Source organism: Symphodus melops (assembly GCF_947650265.1).
Source record: "Symphodus melops genome assembly, chromosome: 14".
In the NCBI taxonomy this organism is placed as follows: Eukaryota; Metazoa; Chordata; class Actinopteri; order Labriformes; family Labridae; genus Symphodus; species Symphodus melops.
Window position 1 is genome coordinate 24358472 of NC_136704.1, and position 25438 is coordinate 24383909.

At 44.8% G+C, this 25438-nt stretch overlaps 2 protein-coding genes across 2 annotated transcripts; both read left to right on the forward strand.

The window, feature by feature from the left end:
* Positions 1 to 8599: 8599 nt before the first annotated feature.
* On the forward strand, positions 8600 to 12987 carry slc35g2b (solute carrier family 35 member G2b). The gene is made up of 2 exons (XM_079361691.1): positions 8600 to 9472; positions 10657 to 12987. Exon 2 carries the CDS (start codon positions 10677 to 10679, stop codon positions 11925 to 11927), a length of 1251 nt encoding a protein of 416 aa, XP_079217817.1. The 5' UTR covers positions 8600 to 9472; positions 10657 to 10676; the 3' UTR covers positions 11928 to 12987.
* Positions 12988 to 14941: 1954 nt separating this feature from the next.
* LOC306835136 (SH2/SH3 adapter protein NCK1-like) lies at positions 14942 to 25438 on the forward strand (the record flags this gene model as incomplete). The annotated part of the gene is made up of 3 exons (XM_079361565.1): positions 14942 to 15266; positions 24656 to 24708; positions 25160 to 25438. The coding sequence occupies exon 3, from the start codon at positions 25175 to 25177 to the stop codon at positions 25436 to 25438; it is 264 nt and encodes an 87-aa protein (XP_079217691.1). The 5' UTR covers positions 14942 to 15266; positions 24656 to 24708; positions 25160 to 25174.

The window sequence follows — 25438 nt, forward strand, 5'->3', positions numbered from 1 at the left end:
TGAGTATACTGGGATGTGTTTGAAACGTTTTGGTTTGACTTGAGATTTTTAGTTCAAGCAACATTTTATATTTTCCCCCTCAGCCTGACATGAAGAGCCAATCATCATATTGATTACAATCCACCGTGCAGTCTTTCCTGTTCTTTTGGATGTTTCAGCTCGTGAGCGATCATATCAGCCGCCTCCATAACCTCGTTATTGTCTCTGCTCTCTCATGGGGTCATTTTACTGGCTGCACCATGTCACCATGTGATACCGCCCATCTGCTCACACAAAGGAGCTGAATGCACCTTCTTTTTTTTTGGCTTTCCAATGCTGACCGCCTCCATCTGTTAACAAGGCCGTAAAGATAATGGCTACCGGGAGAGAGCCAGCCAGCCAGCCAGCCAATGAGGGCTCTCGCTTGTTCTTCTAGTCGATGAAGTTCTCCGCTGGCTCAGAGGAAAACGCGTGGGAGCAATGACAAACTGCAGCGGGGGGACACGGGGGGGCCCTTCGGTGACTGCTCGTAAGCTATCGGGGAAAAACGGCATGACTGGAGGGCTCCGATTCAATTTATTCTGACCTGCGTGCAGATGTTGATACAGTCGTTCCCTCCATTTCAAACTGCAGCTCGGAGGTGTAATTACACCACATTTTCTTGAGCTATTGGCTTTAAACTTGCATCAATCTTTGCTCTTTATTAACACACTAACATTTCCTCCGAGGGATTTATGCCCCTCCTCTCATGACATTATTCTCTGCTTAATATGGATCAGTGCACAGGTCATTACAATCCGTTTCTCCTTGATGTAAGAGATGACATTTAGCATTTTATCACTCCTGGTTACGCAATTAATCCTCGCTGACGTAACGGTTGCTACACGTCCCTTATCTTACATCCTGTACCTCCACTTCTGTTTCTCATCATCTCGTTCTTTTCAGCCTTTTGGCCACAAATGCTAAATTAGCTTAGCAATGGGCTTTATGTCTTGGGAACTGTGTTTGAGGAGATAATGTAATGGGCTCACCTGACCGCTCCGATCGATACTCGTGTCGTATTTGCAGAAAGCAATGTTTGCAAGAACATGTTCCCGTGAAACAAATGGCTCTGCCTCACGGTCGCACGCGCTGAGAGAACGTGTTTGTGGACATTTAAAGGAAGCACGGCGGAGGGCATAATGAGAAGAGAAAAAAAAAGGAAGGCCTTCTTGTTTTGAATTTAAAAGCTGAATCGAGATTATGTTGCCTGGGGTAACAAAGACATGGCATGCAATGTTTTTTCTCCTGATAGATAAACGGCCTCGAGGGAATGAGAGCCAATAGAGAGAGAGAGAGAGAGAGAGAGAGAGAGAGAGAGCGATCTGATTGATGACATTTAAAGAATAAGTGTTTGGGTTTTCTGTGTCTCACTGTTTATCCACAAATCCCTCAGATAGCATAAAAGCAGCAGCTGATTGGTTCTCTGATTGGTTCCCTTTCAGCCATGCTCCCGTTAATGCTTCCTTCAAGACTTCCTTTTTTTCTGCGAGTGTGCAATTATTTATTTGACTCCGACATTTAGAAAGGATGAGAAATGTTCAGTGTCTTTGGCCATTTGACTCCTTCATGACGTCTTCGTGTGTTCGAGAGGGTCAGTGAGGCCGACTGCACGACGAGTGGACTTCATAGGAGCCGGACCTGGACACCGATGACATGATTGGATGATGACTGGGAGAGGAGAAGGCTCAATCTGGTTGGTTCATCGGTGAAGAGCGGGAGCGGTCATAAGCAGCTGATCAGGTGAGATCGTTACAGAGAGGGAGCGCTCGGGATCATTGACCTTTCACTGAGCTGCATCAATGCAGAACTATTTATGGATGAACACCCTTCTTGTCTGTAAGGTATGGATCTGCAGCAATCTCTTTTCCCCCCTGTGAAGAAGCGCCAGGACCCATAGCGACAAAAGAAATGCTTCTGAAAACAAAAATACAAATGGTGTAAATATCCCAGTAATGTTCCTCCAAATCTCTGGTTTAAGAGCGAATGACATGCTGATGGATTAAATGTCAGTCAAATCGTAACATGGTGAAAAGCTATGCTATTAGCAGTATTATTAAAGGCAGGGTTGGTTATTTTCTTTAGATCCAGTTTTTTAAGATTCTGGTTGAAACTGTCTTTAGGTCCTGACAGAAATTAATAACCCAGGTGCTCTGAAAAAGGAGCAAAGAAAATCTGTCATCTGTGGCAGTTTGTAAGTCTTTAACTAATGTCTGCCACGAGGTACCAATCTGATGAACCAATCACACGCCTCCCTGTCTCCCTGCTCATTCTCTACCTCTCTACGTTGTCGTGCGCGTAAGCGAGGGGGCGTGGCTTCGGAGGGAGCACAGAGGGGAAGGGGGCGTGTGCAGACGAAGCGCTGAGGAAAATGCTGCTTTCAAAATCATGCTTTTCAAAAATGACCAACCCTGCCTTTAAGAGCAGGTTTTGACGTCACTATGGAACCGGACCCGAACCCAAAACCCAGTCCAGCTTCCTCATTAAGACATGATGTCACTTTTTAAGGAGGATGGAAACGGTTTGATCAGAGTCTTCGCTCCATCTCTGGCTTTCACCGTCGCTGGGAGAGAGCGTGTCTAATACAGTCTGAGCTACATCAACATCAATTCTCACTGCATGGATTATCAATATCAGCGAGAGCACATATAGAAGATTGATTGGAGGCTTTTTATTTAAGCCTCTCTTTCACATGGGGGTCCCTGCGGATCAATAATCTCACCGATAAATCACCTTTCTCTCAGCGCTCCACGTCTCCATCTTTAGACGCAGACGATGATTAATCTTCCATCCCGTAACGGATTGTGTCCCTCTAATAATTGGCTGAATATCTGGGTGTAATTACTGGTGTGTGTCACAGTGCTGTCACTGCGGCCTCCTCCTCCTCCTCCTGCTCGTCTTCTTTGCCTCAATCTGTCGTCCAATTAGAGACCTCTGAGTGTGATAAATCTCTCCCGAGGCCGGACGGCTTGTTTTGTGACTCCACAATGGACTTCGGGACGGGCGCAGTTATTCTCAGACGCGGCGGTCCATCTGATTCTCGTGCACTGATGTTTGAAATTGATTTCTGTCAGACTCTCGGTGGAGGCGGCGTACGCATCAGTGGACTTTTCATGAGCTGAGGTGTGAAACAGGATATCCTATCGATCCTTCTCCCGGGTAAAGTGGAACACTTTCACTCATGATACTGAATAAAGCTCAGGATATTTGTTTACTAGTTTATTTGTCAGGGACAATACATGTCGGACTCATTTGCACCCCTTGTCCCTGGTTGGCCTGCAGCAGACAAACATGAATAGATGCTAACAAAATAACAACACCTCGGTGAAGGTTCGGGGAGCTCCGTCATCCCCACCAACAATCCTGAGGATCAAGACGAGAGCTCGAGAGGTCCGAGGAAAATATGTGGTCAGTCACTAAAATTTATAGATGTGTGCATTAATGTGATGTGACAGAGAGAGAGAGGGGGGCTCAAGGTGCCGGTTCCCCTGGTAGTCTAAGCGTATAGCAGCACAACTAGGAGCTGGTCTGCACTCATCCAGCCCTCATATAAAAGGAATGTTTGAAGTCCAGGGTGTCTGCCTCCCATCCTGACTGGTCCCAAAACCTGTTCACTGGGATCTGATTCCTTTGATAGACACATCCACCCGTCCTTTGGATAAACTGCCGAGCCTTGTAATCAATACTCCTTCTGATGTAGATGCATACAGTCTTAACTCAGACAACAACCTCTGCAGCACCTACAGTCATAAAACACTCTGCTACGTGTTGTTATGTCTCTGCAGCATCGACAGCCTGCAGCGGCCTCTCACACGCAGCTGGAGTGTGATTCATGGACTCGCTCCTTTGCTACATTTTGCAACCCCATAATTTGACAGACGCCTCCTTTTGTGCTCTCACTAACAGCATGATACTTGCATCGTGAATTTGAATCATGCTTCTGCAGCCCCTGAGCTGCTGCGACAATAAAAAAACAAAAACATCACAGCTATCTCCTCCTATCCATGTTTGAAACTGTACAAACAGACAGAGAGGGCTTGATGACAGTGTAATGATCCATTTAGACATTTTCTTAATTGAACATCTGATGAACATTCATAGCTTCAGGATCAGAGGAGGGAGGACGGATGCAGAAGAAAAAAAGAGCATTCTTATGAAAGGAGGCGTCTGTAGTCACGAGTGTCACACAGTGCTGTGTGAGAGCCGTCTGTGGCAGGAGTCTAAAGGGGTTAATTTAAAACTCGAAATGGCCTTGTCCTAATCACAGAGTCTGATCTGAGGTCAGAGCACCTGAGGCAGAACAGGATGTTTCTGTTCCAGATGGTCTGCAGGATCTTATTTAAAGACCGAGGCCGCCTCGCGTGGAAACATTTCCTCTCTGATGTGAGATGTAACATTTTAACACCGACTGGATCTCATTCTGTTCCCACTACATAAAGGTATCCTCTGCAACAAAGCACCATTACTCACCCCTGAACAGGCACAGAGGTACCGTGCCCACCTTCTCCACTTGTACTCACTCAATGGTGCTCTGGAAGCCGTGCAGTTTGCGTTTTGTTTTTCTTTTTTTTTCAAGCCCACTCACAACAAACACAGCAAAGCTCGCTGTAATTTCAGGACTCTTATACCTTCCTTAAAACGTCCTCAGTCCTGACGCTACAGCTCGGAACATGCAGAAGGGTGTTGAAGAAAGTGTGAGGTTTAGTGTTGTACTCAAATACAGGTCTTGGTCTTAAGACCTCGTCCAGTCTGCACCGCGCTACAGACACACTGTGTTGCTATAGGTTAATAATGGAGCAACGTCACGACCCAGTGCTTTGTTTTTGTCCGTGAAGGTAGTTTGAGCTTTTCTAGACGGATGCCTGCATGGCTTTGTAAGCTCGCCGTGTAGTTTGTAATAAACGGCGAGCGTGTTGAAAGCCCCTGGTATCTGTGGTGGTGCAGTTTTTAGCTAACATCAGGTCTGTAACGCTCTCCCTAAAACCATTATCCAAGAGGTACAAACACAAACCGTTACATGTTGATACCACAAATAGCATGTCATCATGTCTCCTCATGTAGGCCAAACAAATGCATCCATTTATTTGGTGCTGTTTGTTCAAGAACCGGTCCGATTCACGCTAACTTTGTGCGTTGGCTAATTTGTCATTTGGGCCGAATGCATACACACTTTAAAGCCCCAAAACAAGGAGACACAGCTTTATGACAGAACTCTCCTCAGACCAATTACCAGCACAGACACACAGAAATATCTGCTGTTCACACTCCATCATGCTAAACAGAGTCTCAAGGTACAAAGCAGCTCGGAGACATTGGGCCCTGATGACAGACCACACGACACTTCTCCAATTTGTCGCAGTGATTTAAAACTCTCTAAGAAAGAAATGATGAGCTTTACTCAAACCTCACAGCAATCTTACTTTAAAAAAATAGAAAAGAAAAACCAAGAGGGACTGGATAAAAATGATCAACTGCTGGAGCTCCAGGATCCAATTATGGGCGGCCTGTTCAGCCGTGAGAGGCTCATATCACAGTAAGTCCAAGAAAAAGAACCTCGTCATGTGCTCGAAGACGCTGAAATAACTAACACACCTTCCTGTGGGGGGGGGGGGGGGGGGGGTTGAAAATACTACTCTTTAGATGTTAAATCACAGATCAGTAAAACATCTACTGACTGAAGTGACGCTCTCTTCCTCTGTGATCAGACATGAAGGAAACATGTTTCTAATAAGCTCCAGCAGCAGACTGCTGCTCAAACTAGGATCAATGTTGGAGATGCTTTTGTAGACTGCAGTACTCATTTTAAACACTGGGTGTGGGGGTGCTTTAAAACAAAGACATATTCGACCAGCTATTCGCTCAGTGTTTTGCCTACACTGCTGGTGAGGGTGTAGAGGAAGCCTTCACTTTGTTAAATCAATGCTTAATGTCTATAAAAGCCAACGGAGACAATGTGAAACAGCTCACTCTGTCGTACACTTGTTTATAATGTGTTGATAAAGGAGGATCATCGTTCTTTGAGTTCAGCCTGAAAGAGAATATCAAAACAAGAAGGGAAGCTCCTCTTTACAAAAGTGGAGTCTTCCCCGGCTCATGCATAATCAAAGAGTCACGACCCAGAACAAACTGCAGAGTCGGCGTATTTATGATTTATGAAATGTGGGGCACTGTTTGGTTTTGGGTTCTGCAAATAGACTTAAAAAAACTTGATGGTAGATAGTTTGCCATGTGAGGACAAGCTTTCCTCCCTGAGCTGGTTTTTGCATCATGCTGGAAAAGTTTGGACCTCCGACAAAGTGAAGATCTAAGACAGACTGATGGAAACTTTTAAGGAAAGATACACGGGGTAAAATTAGTGTGAGGAACACAAAGGTGAAATCCTTCATGCGTCTTATCCCATCTCCCCCTGTCTGTCTGTAAAGCGTCTCAAGACTACAAATAAAGACTGATTGATTGAAATGTCAACCACAGCAGACGTCAGTGTGATCGAATCTGTGAGATTCTTCAGTAACTGTTTGCTCTTTTCAAACATGAAAGGCTTATGATGAATATTCGGACCTCGCGGAGCTACATTACCCTGAAATATTCATCACACTGAACAGATCAGCACACGAGCTGGAGTGTGAGTCCTCACAGAAGAAGTACAAACTGTTGCACACATTCGTCCTCTGATTCACACGTACTGCTGATGTCGTGTTTGCAGACTTGTCACCAAACTGCGTTTTCAGTCAGACAACCTAACCTTTTGTATTTTGTTCAAAATATTTTCTTGCAGCAGCAGAACGCAGTTCGTGTTTGACGTCTCTTCTCTCCGCCCTCATCGCACCTCAGTTTAATTTTACATGCAGGTGATGTTTTGAACCAAGCAAGTCCGGAGCCTACAGGTGGATGCTGGGTCGGTGGAGGGGCTGCTGAGCAAGCGAGCGAGAGAGAGAGAGAGAGAGAGCGAGCTGCAGACAATGAAAGCGAGCAGAGGGAGAAAAAGGAAATCTTGCATCATCATTGTTGCATTTCTAGATAAAATAACAGACTTAGTTATTGCTGTTAAATAATCCTCAATAAATGCTTTAAACTCTCCTTCAGACATCTTTTTTATGTATAGTGAAAGATTTTCAAATCTGTTTCCTTCGATGACACAAACACATCAATAGTCATTTAATGTGAAGAAAGTATCTTGCTCTGCTAACGGAGCCCGACATCAAATCAGTTTAGTCCGGATTAAAGAAGCTTAAAGTGCTTCTCCCGTCCTGCAGAAAGGTAATAGAGTTGATTCATTCTTCCTTCTTCAGTGAGAGAGTGAAACACCTCCAGCTTTTTCACTTCCTTAAACTCTTCCTCAACTGTCTGGAAAACTCCTCCAACTAAATCATTCAAACCTAACCTCATGAATTCCTGAGAGCTGGATTATGTTCCCTGGATGTTGAAGTGAAAGGACGCGCAGCTACATGCTTCCACGCGTCAGTGTGGTTTTATGAGTCGTCAGAAAGTGTGATGACTTGTTGATGTGAAACTGACACTGAATGAAGAAGCAGTTGCAGCTTCATTCACTCTCCTGTTGTTTGATTGGAAGTCGAATCATGTGGATTGTTCCCTTTTTAGTTGAAATGATCAGACAAACAGAAATTCACAATGACTGAAGATTTTCTAAATGAATAAATAAGTTGAGGTGAATTTTGGGTCGTCTTCCTAAGTCCCAGTGTGGACCACCGCGTGCAAGTTGGTCTGGTTGTTGGAGAGCTGTGTGGTCGCTTTCATGGCGGGCAAGGCGCCCTTGGACACCCTCTGAAGACATCCAGAAAAAAAACATATATTTGACATGCCCAGATTGATCAATAATTCTAAATATCATGACCATAATTTGGCTTATAACAGGTCAGTATAATGTTCTTTATGCGGTCCACATTCCCGCTGACACTGGGTTAATTGCCTCAGCGTCACAAATCACTTCTGTATCTGTTAAATCTCAGTCGGGACACAGAGGCAGCGTTAGCTCGCGGCAGAATGATCTATATTTCAGCTGAGCTTACATCAACATCAATCGCCTTTCAAATGCGTTCAACTTTCCCCCCGCGCTGGAGGGACGAATGTGTGTCTATCTTTTATCCCAAAGGAACTTCCTTATCCTTATAAACTGGATAATTATATCAGCAGCATAATGAATCGATCTTCCAGAAGACAGACTGAATATTACAGCAGGCCGTGAGGATGCGTGAGTCCAGTGATTGGTGCATGTATAGAAAGAACCGCAGGTCTCATGAGGGTCTTCTCAGAGCTAATGACAAACAATAAAAGACACCGTCTTGTTTACCTCTGTGAATCCTTCGTGCTCTAAACATCTGGACTCACCTTCCTTATCTTATCGCTCATGCAGTGTTTCTACAGATCTTGAAGATCCAAACGTGAGTGGAAGAGAGTGCCATGTTAAATAAGCCGTGACCAGGTGAATGCAATCTAACTAATCAGAGAGTGCAGCCCGCGTGCAATCAAGGGGAGGGGGAGGGGCGAAATGGAGAAACCAGGAAGTGTACTAAAGGGAGAAAAGTGATCTTTGATCTTTTTTTTTTTTTTTTTAATTGATTGATTTTAGATGAAGCAGCTGAATGTTTGGCAGAACTTATGTCCAAGAAAAAAATGGTCCAATGGGAAAGTGAATCGTCTGGTTTGGCATCATATCACGTTGTTTGGCATTGTTTCGTGTCTGAGTGCATCACCACGCAGTCTTCAACATGTTTGTTGTCGTTTTGTTTTGATGTCTTTTAATCCTATTTGCTCTGTCATTTCCTCGCGAGAGCTTCTTTGGTCAAACAAACTCATGTAAATGTAAATCAGCAGCCACCCTGTTGACATGTCCACCATTATTACCCACATTATGTCATATATAGTGGAACTAATGATGGATGAAGACGGGACCCAAATGCAGACAATTCCCCCATTCATTAAGATGAGGATGTTCCTGCAGAAGTTTTAATGAAAGGAGCATGATGAAGGCGGTGATGCTGATGATGAGTGAGCGACGCACATCCTTTTTCCCTCCCGAGAGATGACGAATATGAGCTGCTGAGAGGAATTCAGTCTCCAGGAGCAAGACAGGGAGGAGGAGGAGGAGGAGAAACCACTGGCTGTGACAGCGACAGTTGCTTCTCTCTCCGGCTTTTCGCTCTTCCTTCCCCCACTTTCTCTCTTCAGCTTCTTCTTCTTCACCATCCTCCTCCTCATCATCATCATCACCCTAAGCAACAGCAGCTTCTCCAGGCTCGCCAGCAGCAGCAGCAGAAGTCGAAGAATCGGCGTCCGTCGTCAGCGTGGAGAGCAAACAAGCCGCGAGAAGTGAAGGGGAAGATGGGCAAATGGCAGACGAGCGAATGTATGGGTGACGAAATGAAAAGACATATTTATTTATGATCCGGAAAAGCGCTTTTATGCATCAACAGGAACTATTCCAGAAAAAGAAACGGTAGGCTGCTGTCTCTCTCTCTCTCTCTCTCTCTTAAACTGCAATCATCCAATTCCATGCAAACACATCCGTCATCCATTCATTGATAAATATTATACAGACTGTATACGTGGAAAGAAAATCACAGCCATCACTTTTAACCTTTACTAAACTTGATTTTTATAACTCACAGACTTCCATTTCGCAATTTTAATTTAAAAAAAATGAAGATTTTCTTCATTTCGAAACCTTGGAAGTCAAAAATCGTGTTTTTTTTTTTTGGTCATTGAAATACACAGCCTTCGTTAAAGAATGGCTTAAAGTGGTCACAGCCTTGCTTTGATCCTTATTTTAAGACTCAACAAGATCTTAAAAGTATATTTTTGAAGGAGTATCCCTGATTTTATATCCTTACTACATCGTTGAATATTCAAAATCAAGTTATTTGAATGTGCATTTCAATGTGCATTTCAAATAGGAAGAGGCAGGAGGGCTAATAAAAGGGTCTATATGCCCCCTTGTGGTTTTGATCCATGCTGCGTTTTAGGAAATTGACCGTGTGTTTGTAGAAATCAACATTTTTAAGATTGATGTATTTGTTCTTGGCATTAAAAGTTTTATATCTCAGTAAATAATGTGCTCATGTTATTACAACATTTGTTAATCTAACCCTTAGATCAAATCCCATTGGTTTAAAAAAAAATAAAAATCATAAAAGATCTGTAAAAAGTGTTCAACACCGTTTAACCCTTTTCCCTGCACCCTCCTATTGCATGTTTTGTCAATGTATGATGTGCAAGTGCATCCTTCTCACAAGTGGCCCACATTCATGTATTGTCCCCTGTGTGGTTTCCTGTTATGTAATTTCATCCCCATCAGACTGCATCAGCCTCACAGTGTTGGCTATGCGCGGCTTATACGAGCCTGCATGGGATATATATAGAAGTAACACAATACAAGTGTTCTGTAAGGCCACGTCAGGCAGGGTAGAAAGGTAAGGGAGATAGGGGTGATAAGTGTATCCTTTGACTGTGTGCATCCAAGTGTGTGTCAGCACGTGAGTGAGTGGACGCTAGTGGCTGGATGCTGGGAAATTATGCAAATAAGTCACTCAGAAAGGCTTTTTTTGTGCCTCATTAGGGGAATAAAATCACACCACGATATTCAGCACAATAACATAGCAATCCTTTCTATTCCATTTTCAGATTCTGACGCATAAAGAAACATGGATGTCTCTTCATCCTCACTGCAGTACGGATCAAAAAAGCGGGTTAAGATCCACCCAAACACAGTGACAGTGAAATATGCCACCCACTTCCCCCAACCTGGGGATGAAGGTTACGATGACGCCCCCTCCTTCGAGGATTTTGGCGCCTTTGCAGAAGCCAATGTGGGGAAAAGACTGGTGACGGAGAGTAAAGGGGGCAGGACTTTTTTTGGCACTATGGAGACCCAGCCTAAGCAGCCAAGCGTGCCAAGAGACAAGGGGGTCGGGGGTCAGCTGGCCAGCTTCGGCGAGGCGAATGTGTTGGCCTCGAGGGTGACCTGGATGGCGTTGTTCGGGGCAGCAGTGGCTCACGGTTGTGTAGCGTTGATTACTCGCCTTGCAGCTGACCGCTCGAAAGTGCCCTCCCTGGAGCTGCTCTTCATCCGCTCCGTGATCCAAGTGCTGTCCATCCTGGTGGTTTTCTACTACCAGGAGGCCCCCTTTGGCCCCAAGGGCTACCGGCTGCGGCTCTTCCTCTACGGCGTGTGCAACGTAATCTCCATCACCTGCGCCTACACCTCTTTCGCAATCGTTCCGCCAAGTAATGGCACCATCATGTGGCGAGCGTCCACCACCGTTTTCAGTGCAGTTCTGGCCTTCCTGCTGCTGGATGAGAGGCTGGGCTACACAGATGTGGTCACGGTGGTGGGAAGCGTGTTCGGCCTGTGCCTGGTGATGGTGCCCAACGTAGCAGATGAGGAGAAGTCCAGATTGGGGTTTTGGAAAGAGGCATTTGGCTACACAATGACAGTGATGGCGGGTTTAACGGCTGCCCTCTCCATGATTGTCTACAGAGCCATCAAGGAGCGTGTCAGCATGTGGACAGCGCTCTTTACCTTCGGCTGGACGGGCACGGTCTGGGGGGCCTCCACCATGTTTGTCATGCAGGAGCCAATCATCCCTCTGGACGGGGAAACCTGGGGCTATTTAATTGGGATCTGTATCTGCTCCACCGTGGCGTTCCTCGGAGTCTACTACGCTCTAAACAGGTTTCATCCCGCCTTAGTTAGCACCGTGCAGCATCTAGAAATCGTGGTCGCCATGTTCCTCCAGCTTATCGTTCTGAGGATGATCCCGTCTATTTATGATGTCATCGGCGGCCTGGTCATCATGATCAGTGTGTTCACTCTCACAGGAGTCAAGCTGTACAGGGTGAGCAGAGCCATCCGGCAGGATTACCAGGAGATCCTGGACTCGCCCATCAAATGAGTTTGGATGTTTGTTTACAGTATTGCTTGGTTGTGCAATTTCAAGAATGTCTGGATCTTCATCTGATGATTTTGTATTGTTGTGTTGTGGGAAAGGTGCCAGTGTGTGTAACTAATGTCTTAATATTTGTGTGTAAAATAAAAGACAAATGTAATATGGTAAGCGTTTCTACCTGTGAGTACTGCTTTAATGTATAAAAGCGTCGAGACCAAAATGTCAGTATAAAAACAAGATCTGTGATTTATTTTGCTCCAGCGCAGCAACTTGTCTCGTAGTAACTTCAACAATGTCTGCTGTCACACTGCCACACTTGTCACAATGTGTAAATGGTTCGTACTTAATTCAAGGAATGGAAGAATAAAAATGAATACCACCCATGTTCCATTATTGTTTTTTGAGGCTTCATCTGTGGCTCACAGGTAAAGTGTCTGTTATGAATGCTTTAATAGAAACGAGCGTCAGAGCAGAGGCTTGGAGGCCAAACTGGGAGTGTTCTTATTAATATTTCATCCTACATTTTGCAAGCAGATTCTAAAATTCTCAGTGCGTTCGTACTTCCTCCATTTGTTTCCCCGGCTGCTTTGTGTTTAAAACTTGTGGTTACATCAGTGGACACTGCTTCTGTTTGCTTTCAGACACATCAGACTGATGCCCAGAGGCAGGTGCTCTGTATTGAATTATGGTTCCTCTTTAATAACCACAGCAGACCATCAGCAGATTTTTTTTTTTTCTGCGGTGGCTCACCAACACTGCTTCCCTTCTCCGTATCGAAAACACAAAGTCAGACTCTGATTCCCTCGAGGTGACGCAAAACTGCGATGGGTTGGAAAAAAAGAGATGATGATGATGCAGAGAAAATTTGTTGCATGTTGGATTCAAAACTGGAACAAAAATTGCATTGATGTTGCACTAACAGCCCAGCAGGTGGCATTGACAATCCACTAAATTACTCACACAGCACCAGCACAACTCTGACTGGCATGATGTGGTAAACCATTTTCAGCTGAGGACAGTACATGTAATATTGTTGTTGTTGTTGTTTAATCGAAAAACACACCACAGTTCATCCAAGCTCTTTCAGTACTGTGAACAGATACAGCACCACTGCACAGGGATAACTGACAGTGTTGAGTCTTTTAACAGATTGTCACTGACACGTGAAATCATCAGTCTCGTGGAAATGATCACACTCAAAGCAGCAGCGTCTCTTTAACTTAAATCGTTCTGTGTGATGACATTGAAATCAATAAAATAGTGAGTAAACCAAAAGTTCCATTCATTTACAACCAAAGGTGGAACTACCAGGTGTAGATTAGTGGTTAGTGCGAGCATGCAGTGTACAAGGTTCAAGGTTCAAGGTTCTTTATTTGTCAATTCCAAAATATGTCAGACATACAGTGAAATCAAAATTACGTTTCCCCCCTCCCCACGGTGCAATGTAGATAAAAAAGGTAAATAAAATAAAACAAGGTAAAAAAGATAAATAATATTTACATTAATAAACCTAAATGTGCAAAAAGTACAAAGTTAAACAAAATGGAGTATAAAACAAAATTATAAGAAAAGTAAAACTTGTGCATGCGTGCAATGTGCAATAAGTGACCAGGGTTCTGTTTCAATGTTCAAACACCAATGTTACAATGTGTACACCATGAACACCACGTACGCAGGCTCCAAGTCCTCAAAGTGGGCTGCCCGGGTTTGAATCCCACCTGTGAGTCTTTTCCCACGTTTCCTCACACTCTCTTCTTGATATCTGACTCTTTCCACCGTCCTACTTCTATCTGAAAAGGCATAAAAAACTCAGAAATAAAGCGTATACAAAAAAGAACTACCACACCAACATAAACACATAGTGGCGTAGAAAATGTTCCCTCACTGTGAGAGTCTGTCAAACCAACTAACTGACTGAATAAACTGTGATCAACTGGATGTATCACAGTAAGTGTTGCATTGCAGTGCTGTTTTTTTAGGAGGGCTTTTTGGGTGCAGATAGCAGAATACATGCAGAGGAGGCCCATCTGTTTGAGCAGGAAACAGACTGCATCCTGCAGCGCACAGTGCAAGCCTCCCAAACACTCTGCTACTCAGTTCACCACAGACATGTTTATTACAAGTATCATTTCCCAGGAGGGACCTGAGTGCCGTTTGATGATGACTTTCTGTGCTGTGTATGAGCTGCGACAAAGTGAAGACGACTGGGCTTTTTTTAAGGGCTTATAAACATTGCTTTCAGCTGTTAAACCTGTTGAGCTTTTCAGGCCCCACAGTTAATCAAGCACAGACTAAATAATGCACACTACAGTCAACAATCAGGGTTTTACCCGGGGGAAAGAAGTAACTTGTACTTTAAATGTAAACTGATTTGATGCATGTTTTACCCTTTGACCCTATAACATGTTTTTACGTTGGGTTAGATAAAGGTGAAAGAATGTAAACGCTGAATATCTCTTTAAAATGTAGAAAAGGAGAGAAACAACTTAAAACAGACGTATTGAGTTGTGAGCTTGGAGGGGGGGTTTTATGGTACTGATTGTATTTTGCGGTGTTTTTATTGGGGGGAGATTGGTTCAGAGTGCTCGTGTGATGTTGGCTACATGACAACCTGGAAACATATTTGATTGATTTGCAGCTAATGTGTCTGAATAATTCAATGTGGGATGGGTCATGTAAATGCCCAGACAGAAAAATAAAAATATTCATTCACTCATTGCACAACTACACAGGATCACATCCACACAGGGTTTAAGGGTCTAAAAATCTCTGAAACTTTTCTTTAAAACAGATGAATTTGAGCCGAATTACTTGATTAAAACACAATTAAAATAATAACAAAACAAGAAAAAAAATGCCTCTGTTTCCCCTCGTAGAGCTTTGTTTTAACAAAGCAGTGATAAGTTGGAGTTTTTCACCCTCTCAATGCGAAAAAAATCACGATGGATGCTTGGAGGAACTCGAAACATCAGCAGCTGCAGCATTGATTGACTGACAACGCTGACACCCAATAACAAGAGAGGATGATTTTTGTGCAGCCAATTGGATTCGAGCAGGAGGGGTTTGTGGTGCCTGAGCAGATTGTGAAGCTGCGGCTAGCCTTAGCTTTAGCCGAGCCGTACCGAGCCGAGCCGTGCTGAGCAATGACATGCCTCCTTGATACAGAAAGAAAATGCTATTCCAACAGGGCACACAGCGTCTCACCAGCTAGGCTAGGTTGTTGGGAGTGGAAAATAAAGTGGCTGCTAGCGACGAGTCTGGATAGCATTAAGTGTGCATCCTTTTAGTTAGGTTTCTACACGTTGAAGGAGAGAAGAAGAAGAAGAGGTGGCCATCAGCTATCAGGTAAGAAGACGTGGTATGGTATGACTGAGCAGGGCTCATATGAATCTGAGCAGCTGCTGCACTAACGTTTCTCACGGGAGCTAAATGCTAACCGCTGCTAACCTTTGAAAATTCACCGAGTAACGTTACAAGTCACGTCGGCTAACGGCTAACTCTTAACACACACACACACAGAAAAAAATTGCCTACCGCCTAACCAACATGGCCAACATACTGTTACCAAGCTGGCTAGCGGTTACTTTGCCTCTAACCGACAGATTTGTCCCCATTTAAAGTCCCCCCCCTCACCACCACCACCTCTGAATTTTATCTACCAGGTTGCTTAGTTACCGCCACCATGACAACGTGTCACTCTTAACTTATTCGAGATTAAACACAACCAGTGACTTCAGTTAAAGAGGACATATTATACCCCCCCCCCTTTTGATCACCCTTTCAAACAGTCCCCATGTGACCCTGTAGAAACCAGCTCTAAACACTCCGTTTTGGTGTGTGTCTCTTTAAATGCAATAAGCCCCGCCCCCTGAGTTTTCCCCTGTAGACATCCTTTACAAGTGAGAATAAAAATTGCTGACCCGTGTGAAAGTTTAATCTATAGACTGGAGGTGGAGTCCATGGGGAGGAAAGGGGACAGGGACAGGATTTCTTTTAAACCAGAGATCAACTTGTGATGTCACAAATTAAGAACATTTGAAACGCAGCATTTTTCTATGTGTGGTAAGACTTAATCAGACCACAAACAAAAGGACTGGGTGGATTTATTTCAAATGTTTTGGGTCAATAGACACTCAGGTTACACAAATAAATGTTCAAAAACACTCTCAAAGTTAATTTTTCCTAACCTGTCCCCTTTAAGGTCTCCTATATTGGGCTTTTGGTTGGGTGTTTCTGAATCCAAGCTGTCTGTCTGTGTGTTTTTAACAGTTCGCTGTGATTTTTTTTTTTTCATACAGAGTGATTACATCACTACTTCTTCTTGTTCCAATACGTGTGTCCAGTATTGCTGCATTATAATTAGTTTCTGTTTTCACTGTGTCCTGTGGAGTGGCGGTGCCTGAAGATGTCGGTATACACTTAAAGTGGCTCATCGTCCAGCAGAGGATAAACACCCTCTGTTACAAACAGTGACATGTAGGACTCGTCAGTGTGTAGCCTACTAGCCAGTTAGAGACAGACTTGGAAAGGTCATCCCTTCACTTAATAATAAAGTGAATTACAGGGGACTGAGGAGTGGTTTACCTTCGGAGACCGAAAAATAAGTGGGTGTACTCTGTGTTAGTTGACAAAAAAACCACATCAAGCGAGAACAAGTCAAGACCAGGAACTTAAATACCCATGAAAAAATCCTCATTTTGTGTACAGCGGGCTTGTCACTAAAAATAAAATCACGAATTAGTTCAAGTTATTTGTTTTTTAGAAATCAAAGTAACGACCCGGGAAAGTAGCCGATCAGTGAATATCCGCTGTCCTCAGAGATCGAGACGAGACCGAGCAAAAATGCTTTTGATTTCGAGACCTTCAAAAAGTGCCCGGTCTTGAGACCAAGACCAGCTTTAGCACCAGTGTAAACCCTGCACTAAACCACTAATCTGCATCTCCAAAGAGTCTGACTGATTCAGATATCTTTGTCATCAGGCTAGACGATCATTATTTATTCACAGTAAACGGCAGATCTTCACACAGGAAGCCAAGAATACAGAGATGTGAGGGAAACTAACACCTCCGTACGAGTACAGGACACACATCTGAAGTTTCACCCAGCTGTAATCGTTCTGTGTCAACCTATTTCAGTTTTTCTCTCTCTCTGATTATCTTCTCTCATTGTTTCTACCTCACACAACCAGAGCCTCACTAAATGTCATGCTCCAGCAGCACGACGGGCGATAAGACTCTGTAGCTGTTGGCAAGCTCTCCCTCGCTCGTGTTTGTCACACAACTCGGTCTAGGTGGAACAAACACTCACATGGCTGGAGTATTTTATCTTGCAGATATACATCTGGAGATATGTGGATGGTGTAAGGGGTTGGCACATGCGCCTTAAGGAGTATGGGGGGGGGGGGGGGTCATTTTGCAGCTGCTGAACAGTACAGTTTCTGTAATTATTGTCGCACTGACAGACCTCTTCACAGTCTCTCATTAAGGTGAGAGAGGGGGAGAGACATTTGGTCGGCCACAGTGTGCACAGAGAAACACGGTGGAGGCAGACCTGCTTATTGGCAGGATTTGCCCGAAGGCGGTTATTTATTTCTCTCCGGGCGTCGAGGCCAATTTGTTGGACGTGCACGAAAAAGCCTATGGAGAACACGCAGGCCACTATGCGTGTTATAATTGCAGTGATATTGCCCTATTTATCCTCATCTGCGTCCTATTTACTGTTCCTGTCGACTCAGATAACCTCTTACAGGGTCTTTTTTTTCAGTGTTGGTTTATGGAAATACAGAGAAGACCCCTCATGGTTTAAGATCCTGTCTTTGCCTCTTTTTCTTTTTTTTCTTTTTTTTCTCGCTGCCTGTCGTTGCGCTAACCGTGGCCTCAATCAGCCAAATATGTTGCCACAGCCTGAGGGAAGATACTAACTGTGCGTTGCCTTAAAGCTAGTGCAACCACAACAAAAAATCCCCGGTCAAAAAAATCACAAGAACGGCAACTTTTAGGTCGATTTCTATTGAAGTGCAGAAAAAGTTCATGTTATCTCCCTTACATTCCTTAATATTCACACTATTTCCCACTTCCTCATATTACTTCTGGTTTCAGTTTGTTCTTTCTTTCATTCTGACATGTTTCTCCTTGGCCGCCCATGTGTGCGCTCGAGTGTTTGAAAGAACAACAACAAAGGTGCTTTTCTATATTTGAATCACCTGCTGAAAGACGAGTCGGTACGCAGAGACCTGGAGAATTGCATTTTTCTATTTTAGTGTGTCGTTGTCACAATCGAGTCCATCTGAATTGTGTCGTCTGACTGTGCAGCGTGTGGTTGACATATCATTTCTTAATCTATCGTAAGTGATTTGACTTCCTCAAACGATAGACAAGAAGTGTGAAGCAGCAGTGTTTTTTTTCTCTCCATCTGGTCATTACGGTTTGGGGGTTTCTCTTCGTGGCTTTTTGTTGTGTGAAAAAGAGGATGTGTGAACTTGTGATTGACGACTGTAGTTGTTGTGTATCTAGGAGGAAAACAGTGCTTTACTCATACATAAAGGTGAGAACATCCAAGCAACTCTGACTTTTAAACCAGTCCCATATGGGGGAAAAAAAACTAATCAGGATAGCAGAACAGTGCAAAAAAATCAAATAGATAAAAATATAAATGTAGAAAAAATATGCATCAAAACAATAATTAAAGAGCTTATAAAATATGCATCAATTAAAGAGCTATGTTTCGTAAAGAAAGATGTTGAAATAGACAGATTTAAGTCATTTTCACACATGCACTCCTGAATAATCTGGACCCGACCTGGCTGTTACCACATGCACCTCACAGCGGGAGACTATCCTGCTCGGACGGAGACGTTTTCCTAACGTCACCTGAGGCGAGACGTGATGTGAATGCTACTCGTAGTTTAGTGGAATCACAAACTCTTTCGACAGCCCGTTGGTCATTTTAACAACAGGAGCTGATCAAACTGCAAACACATAAAAATGTTGGACATGCCAGAAATCTGAGATTATTATTAAGACAGTTTATCCGACTTTATGTCCAGCTGCAAACTGGACAAAGACAGATCTGTCAAATAATCAGCTGGACTCTAAAATACGTAGAGTTGAAGCAAGTCAGAGAGAGAAAAAAAGGTGGGTTCATGTCTTCAAAGTGTGCCGTAGATGTTATCAGTGTGAAAATCATCTCTGGAGAATGTACGACTTTAAATGTCATTCATCTTGTTTAAAACTACAGAAATAAAGCTGACGGCCATGGCTCGAGACGGACTCCCAGTTCAGCCCAGTCCTCCCAGTGTTTATGTTTAAAGTGAGGCTTTCTTCCTCTCCACTGTCTCTGCTGTCGCTCTTCTACTTGATTTGAGCAGATTCTTGTTTTTTTTTTGTCATCACCTTGCAAGCTGGAATGCCTCGTGCTTCTCGAGATACTCAGGCACAAGTTCCAACACGTGGCCCTCCCAGAGGTCCCAAGTGGCTTGTTTAGTCTTATTGTGACAGCACCCTGGGGCTCATATTTACCAGGATGTAGGAAAAACTGAGAGGAAGCCAGTGTATCCATTTCATCTCCCTGACACAGGCTGTCTGGGATTATTATCTCGCGGTTTACAAATCATCCCCATTTGACTGAAACCTTTTTTTTTTTTTGCAGCTCCAGCAACATTTACAGCTTCATTACACGGCATCCCCTGATTTAGGTTGTGTTCAGATGGTCTCTTCACTGACTCTTAAAACGAACAATACAATGACACCGCCCACAAGCAAGACCACAAGCAGATTTATCATTCAGTAGCACTCAATGTTAGCAGTCGTCCTGCTTTGTAAACTTGCTTTAGTCATGGGGAAATCCCCCCCGGAGCTCTGAGAGGTAACTCGGAGGTTCCTTCTGCTCTTGCCTTGATCCCAGATTGCTTGGATGTGGAAAAGGCCGGACCTGTTGGCTTTCAGCTGGAAAAGAAAAAAAAAAAAAAGGCCCACCCAGAACAACAACCGGCAACTCCAGCCACCAGCAGCAGGGCGTGGATACAGATGTGTAGGCTTTCTGATGTTGGCGTGCTTTGAGGAAATTGATCCGCTCTTCTCTAGAGGTATTACGCTCTGCTGTGGATTTAGGCCGTCCACCATGATGCGTTCAGCGCAGACAGTGATGAGATAGTGTGAGTCTGCTTTATGCTCAATTGAATTCCTCAAATGCAGCGATCTTATCTGTACACGTAGCCTCTTCTGCATCATTTGTAGGTTCACTGAAGGAAGGACCAGGGCAGATGCAGAGTCGACCGCGGGTTTATTTTAGTCATGTTGTTGTTTCAGCAGCCGTATCTGTGAAGACATCACTTTGACTCATAGTATCTTCCCGGGTTTTTTTAGCTATTCTCACTCCTCGGAATAAGGAAACCAGAATGATTGGATGACTTCATTAGACATTTGCGAGTCCACACAAAAAACAACAACATGCAGCTCAGTTTGTATTTTTGACAAATTCTTCCAGACGCCCCCTAAAATCAGCTCAGATGATTGTTGGCTGCTCTCTAACTCTGAGCTAGACAGCCTGATTTTTCTCTGAAGTCGACGGCCGGTATATTTCATTTCACAACACGCCATCATAGTCAATAGTCCCAGTGAAATGGGAAGTGAAAAGAGGAAGTGAAAAATTTGTTGAGCAATCAGTGTATATTAAGAAATGATAATCTTTCTCTCATCATTTATTACTTCAGAATTGTTTGTAGGTTAAAGTACATTTTACATGGGGAGGATTCATGTTTATTCACTGTGACATATTTCAAACTGTGGCGTTTGTGTAACGTTTCACAGATTAGTTTCCAGCTCAGAGGGGAGCGGGCCTTTTCATGTTAAGTTGGCCTTTAAAAAAAAAAAAAAAAAAAAAAAAGCTTTAAACTTTTGGTGTTGCTCGTTGCTATGAGAGTAAATCTCTGGCTCTTCTCAAAGGACATGAGCCTCGGTCTATTTTAGGCCTTTCCCAACTGCTGAGGGTGATCCCGAGGGGTGAATAACCAACTGCTTTCACACACTCAGGAGCATTTGTGCTGAACCCCCCCCCCTCCTCCACCCACCCACCCAAACACCAGTGGCCCCTCTGCACCGTTCATTAAGGTTCAATATGATGCCGTTTCCAACCGAGGAGCGTCACATTTACGGGGCGTTTCAGTTCAACTTCTCTTAATGGAGCTCCATTACTTGCATCGTTGCAGAGCACAGATCGGTTATCTGCGTTCAATCAAGAGGTCAAGCCTGCACTCTGTCAGATTGCATCACTTTCCCATCATCCGGTCACCCCTTGTGTCCACTACTTCCTGTCTCACAGCTGGCCCGCCAAGTCTCCCATGACCCTTTGCTGCTGTGCTGCTGTTTTGTTTTGAGAGAATCTAGGACAGCTGGGATGGTCGATGCAGTCTCACGGGCTTTGAGCCGCTGTGGTAGGATGTCAAAAAAAAAAACGAGCATGTTTTCCGTCAGTCCTGCAACCGTCAGTTTCCTGTTGAGGCAGACCGGCTCCTGTTTGCCAAAATGTGAGTTTTGGTGTTAAAGTTGGAGGAAGCGCGGCAGTGCCAGAGGGGCTGAGTGAGCATACAGAGCACATTCCAGAAGGCAGCAGAGGCTGTGATTTTAGCAGGCTGTCACAGGGATTAGGTTACTCTGTCTGCCTCTGTGAGCTCATGCTGTTGCTGTCTCAGTGCCTCAGCAATCCTGTCGAGCAGTGGGACGCTATTTACCCCCCCACCCCGCCCTCCAATCCCTGCGAGGCAAGGATCCATAATTGTTCTTTCAGGCTTGTGTACAGTATCCACTTGTCCCGGCTTCGTTTTCACAGAGAACTGTCTATGTGAGTCCAGAATATGAAGTCAGTGTTTCTGTGGAATCCATGCAGAAGTCTCCAGACTCATCCAGTCATTTCCTCCAGCATTGTTCCCTGATATCATGCTTTACCAAATTAGCCACTGGGTGTGCTCTTTGACTACATCTCTCCCTGCATGTGTTCATGACGAGGGTTGTGGCAGCAGCAGCTGTAGACTGCAGGAAGTGGTTAACTTCATGTCACTGTTGTTTCACAGTAACATGCAGAGGTGCTCTCTGATACACTGATGTGCAGTAGTTGTGGTTTGTGGTTTTTACCCTGCAGCTTTATGCCTCTCTGAATTAAATGAACTGGCCCCAAGTTGTGCTCTGAACTCATTAACCATTAACCCCCCCCCTCCCCTCCCTCCCCCCCTCAGTATTGAAGATAAGAGCTCCAGATTTGGGTTGGTGGTCTTTGGCTGAAACAGTTGTGTGGCAGTGTTGGCACTCTTGAAAACACGAGTGGAGTACTGATAGGAACACTGGTTGACCTGTCGCTGGCCTACGACTGCAGCAGATAAGTGGATCTGTTTTATCAGCTTGGTACTCACTGCTCAGTGGTTCACAGCACTGTTGGCTACTTGTAAGCTAACGCTTGTTGTACACAGTCTGTGACATGAGATGATCAGATAGAGTTGAAGCTCGCGTTGTTACCAGGGACTTTGTGGTTTTAACTTTCTGGAAATTCAAATCAGACTCAAATTTAGGATTTGAGTTTCCCTGGGCGGCAGCCGCTCAGTCTGTTGGTACCTGGGTTGGGGACCGGAGGGTTCAAGTCCCGGTGCGATGCAGAGACGCCTCTTCATCCTTTCCCCCTGAGCATTTTATTTTTGCATCGATCTGGAATGCACGATATGAAATGTACTGAGCCGATAACCGATCCTGCCCTGCTCCCGACGGCCAACAAAAATGACAATACTTTAGTATTTTTACATGGTTTTATGTAATCAGGATCACAGAAGCTCTGAAGCCTTGATCAGACCTGCTGAGCCATGCTTTTATTGAAAGTGCACTGTGGGTGGGGCCAGTGATGGATTGGGAAGCTGTTTGTCTGCCAGGCAGCAGAGTAAACGGAGCTCCGCCGTGGATGATGCGCCATCATTTGAGCAGTTTGACCCGTCTGACCTCGCTTAGTTTAGTGCTGTTTGGGGGGCGGGGCGGGGGGGGGGGGGGGCGGCAGCAAGTGGCCTCGGCTCAGTCTGGAGCTGAGGCGCGATCATCACCCCGAGCATCTGTCGCCCAAACTTTTTCTTATCCTCCCCTCACATCTGCACCCATCGTAAGTCACGGTCGGTGTTAATGTGCACTTAGGGCTCAGCCAGCTGGGGGGGGGGGGAGGAGTCATACAGGGACGCTCTCTCTGATCTATAAAGAATAGCCCGACATTTAAAGTAACGGATGGATGTTGTAAGTGCAGAAGAAGCACACATACACACTCGTCAGCCTCTTTGGCACATTGCTTTCCAGCCCAGCCCAGGGAGTGGAGAGATTGTTGCCTTTGTCTTGGTGAGAGAGGCCGCACTCGAGGAGAGAGTAAATCAGCTCTTTGTTTTTGTGTCTGCCGCTCCCTAACATGTCCGCCAGTGTTCATTAATTAAAGTCGACATGGAAAAAGAAGCAGGCAATAACATGCCACCAGATAAAACCACAGTGTACACCCTGATGTTCATGGTAAACAAAGTCGGCAACACCCTGACCAAGGGGGAAACCCCCCCTTACACACACACACACACACACACACACACACAGACAACAGGTGCCCCCTTTAAACTGTAGAAATGAGTCAGCTTAGTGCTCTAATCATGGTCACATTAAACATAATATGTGATCATGTTTTCAACAGGTCGTCGCTGATGCTCATTTGTTTACTTTCCTTCCTCTTGGCTAATCATGCTGAAAGTTAGCTGGGCTCCTTATGTTTGCCTAAGATCAGGTTCAGGGGGGGGGCTATCTCAAGGCCAGCTGCAGCCTGAAACTTAGACTCTTATCCTTCAAATAAAAAACCCAAGAGCCCTCGATCAATGAGGTCACTGTCTGCTCCCTGAAGACAAGTCCGGGGGGGGGGGTGAAACTCCATCCACTCCCATGACATCAGAGCAGCTAAGTCCTGCCTCGCTCCTCCTGCCGTATTAACCTCGGCCGTAGTCTGGCTGTGCTGAACGCTCAGAGAGTCATAAGACCAGTTGTTGTGAATGTGCTCTTTGTTTGCCAGCGGATCACTGAACTCTCCAAATCATACTTTTAAAAACGACCGGGGGGGGGGGGGGACATTGAACGCCGCAGACAACGAGGCCACGCTTACAATGCAGATCACATCATGTCAGCGTTTGCATAGGCAAGCACACTTAGGCATATTTACCGGCCTGCTGCAGCAGCTCATTTAAAGCAATATCCCACATCATCAGTGCAGAGAGAGAGAGAGAGCTTCACTCTCTGACGCACATGCACTTCTTCTTTTACTTTCCCGTCACGCTAATCTTCACCATCTTCCCGGCCTCCAGGTTTGGGTTTGATACCTCACACAATAGACAATCACTGGGCTGCTACTGAGAGGAAATCATCCCCTCTGCACATTTCTCAAGAATGTGGAGAGATTCGCTTTATTCCGTCTGTCGGCTGTGAGTGCTGCAAACAGAAAAGAATAGCCGTTTACGTCTGTTATTATAAGAGTACAATTGGTTAGAGGGGAAATGATGTCTAACCAGACTAAACTTTGGAAACGGTCGTTCGGCATTTATTCAGCTAAATGAGCGTTGGTTAACACATGCATGCATGTCCCGTTAGTGCTGTGCCACACTCTTTATTTCATGATGAAATGTGTCTGATAAAATATGAAGAAATCTGTGGAAGAGTGGATGTGTAACTGTCTTTCTTCTCCGCAGGTCCACAGAGACGTCCCGGAGCCCTTGAAGTTCTCAGCTTTGATGCAGTGCAGGTACAGGAGCTATTTATTCTCAAACACGCCGTTCTAAATTTACCTTTTTACCTCCTCATCATCGTGTCTGCAGCAGCGAGACGGCACGAGTTGGAAATTGAAATGCAGACGCGGGGTTTGTAAACGGAGAGACGAGACCGCCATGAGGCTGCATTGATAAGCCAGATAATTTCCAGTTTTTTTAATGCAATAAAATCCGACTGATAGTGACTGAGAATTGTCAGCATTGCTCTCTACTGCTATTTATTTCCAAAAGGGGAAACCCTGTGTTTCTCAGCTGTAGCAGTGTGTGTCCTCGTCTTTATCGTGGGTGGAAACTGACACTATCTTTATGACTGATACTGCTGCTAAACCAAGTAGAAAGATTTCCTGCTCGTTTCCTGCACGTTTAAAAAAAGATGCTTAAGAACTAAAGTGCAAATAAACCCCGCCCCTTCTCTGCCGTCCTCAGCGAACCCGGTGCAAGATGACGGAAGAGGTGATTGTCATCGCCAAGTTCGACTACATGGCTCAGCAGGACCAGGAGCTGGACATCAAGAAGAACGAGCGCCTCTGGCTCCTCGACGACTCCAAGTCCTGGTGGAGGGTTCGAAACGCCACCAACAAAACGGGCTTCGTGCCGTCCAACTACGTGGAGCGGAAAAACAGCGCCAGGAAAGCTTCCATCGTCAAGAATCTCAAAGACACACTCGGTAAATCCCTGAACATTACTCATCACTGCTGTGAGTGA

Excerpts from the sequence above, each read along its gene's own strand:
- slc35g2b (XM_079361691.1), top strand. The coding sequence starts at position 10,677 with ATGGATGTCTCTTCATCCTCACTGCAGTACGGATCAAAAAAGCGGGTT.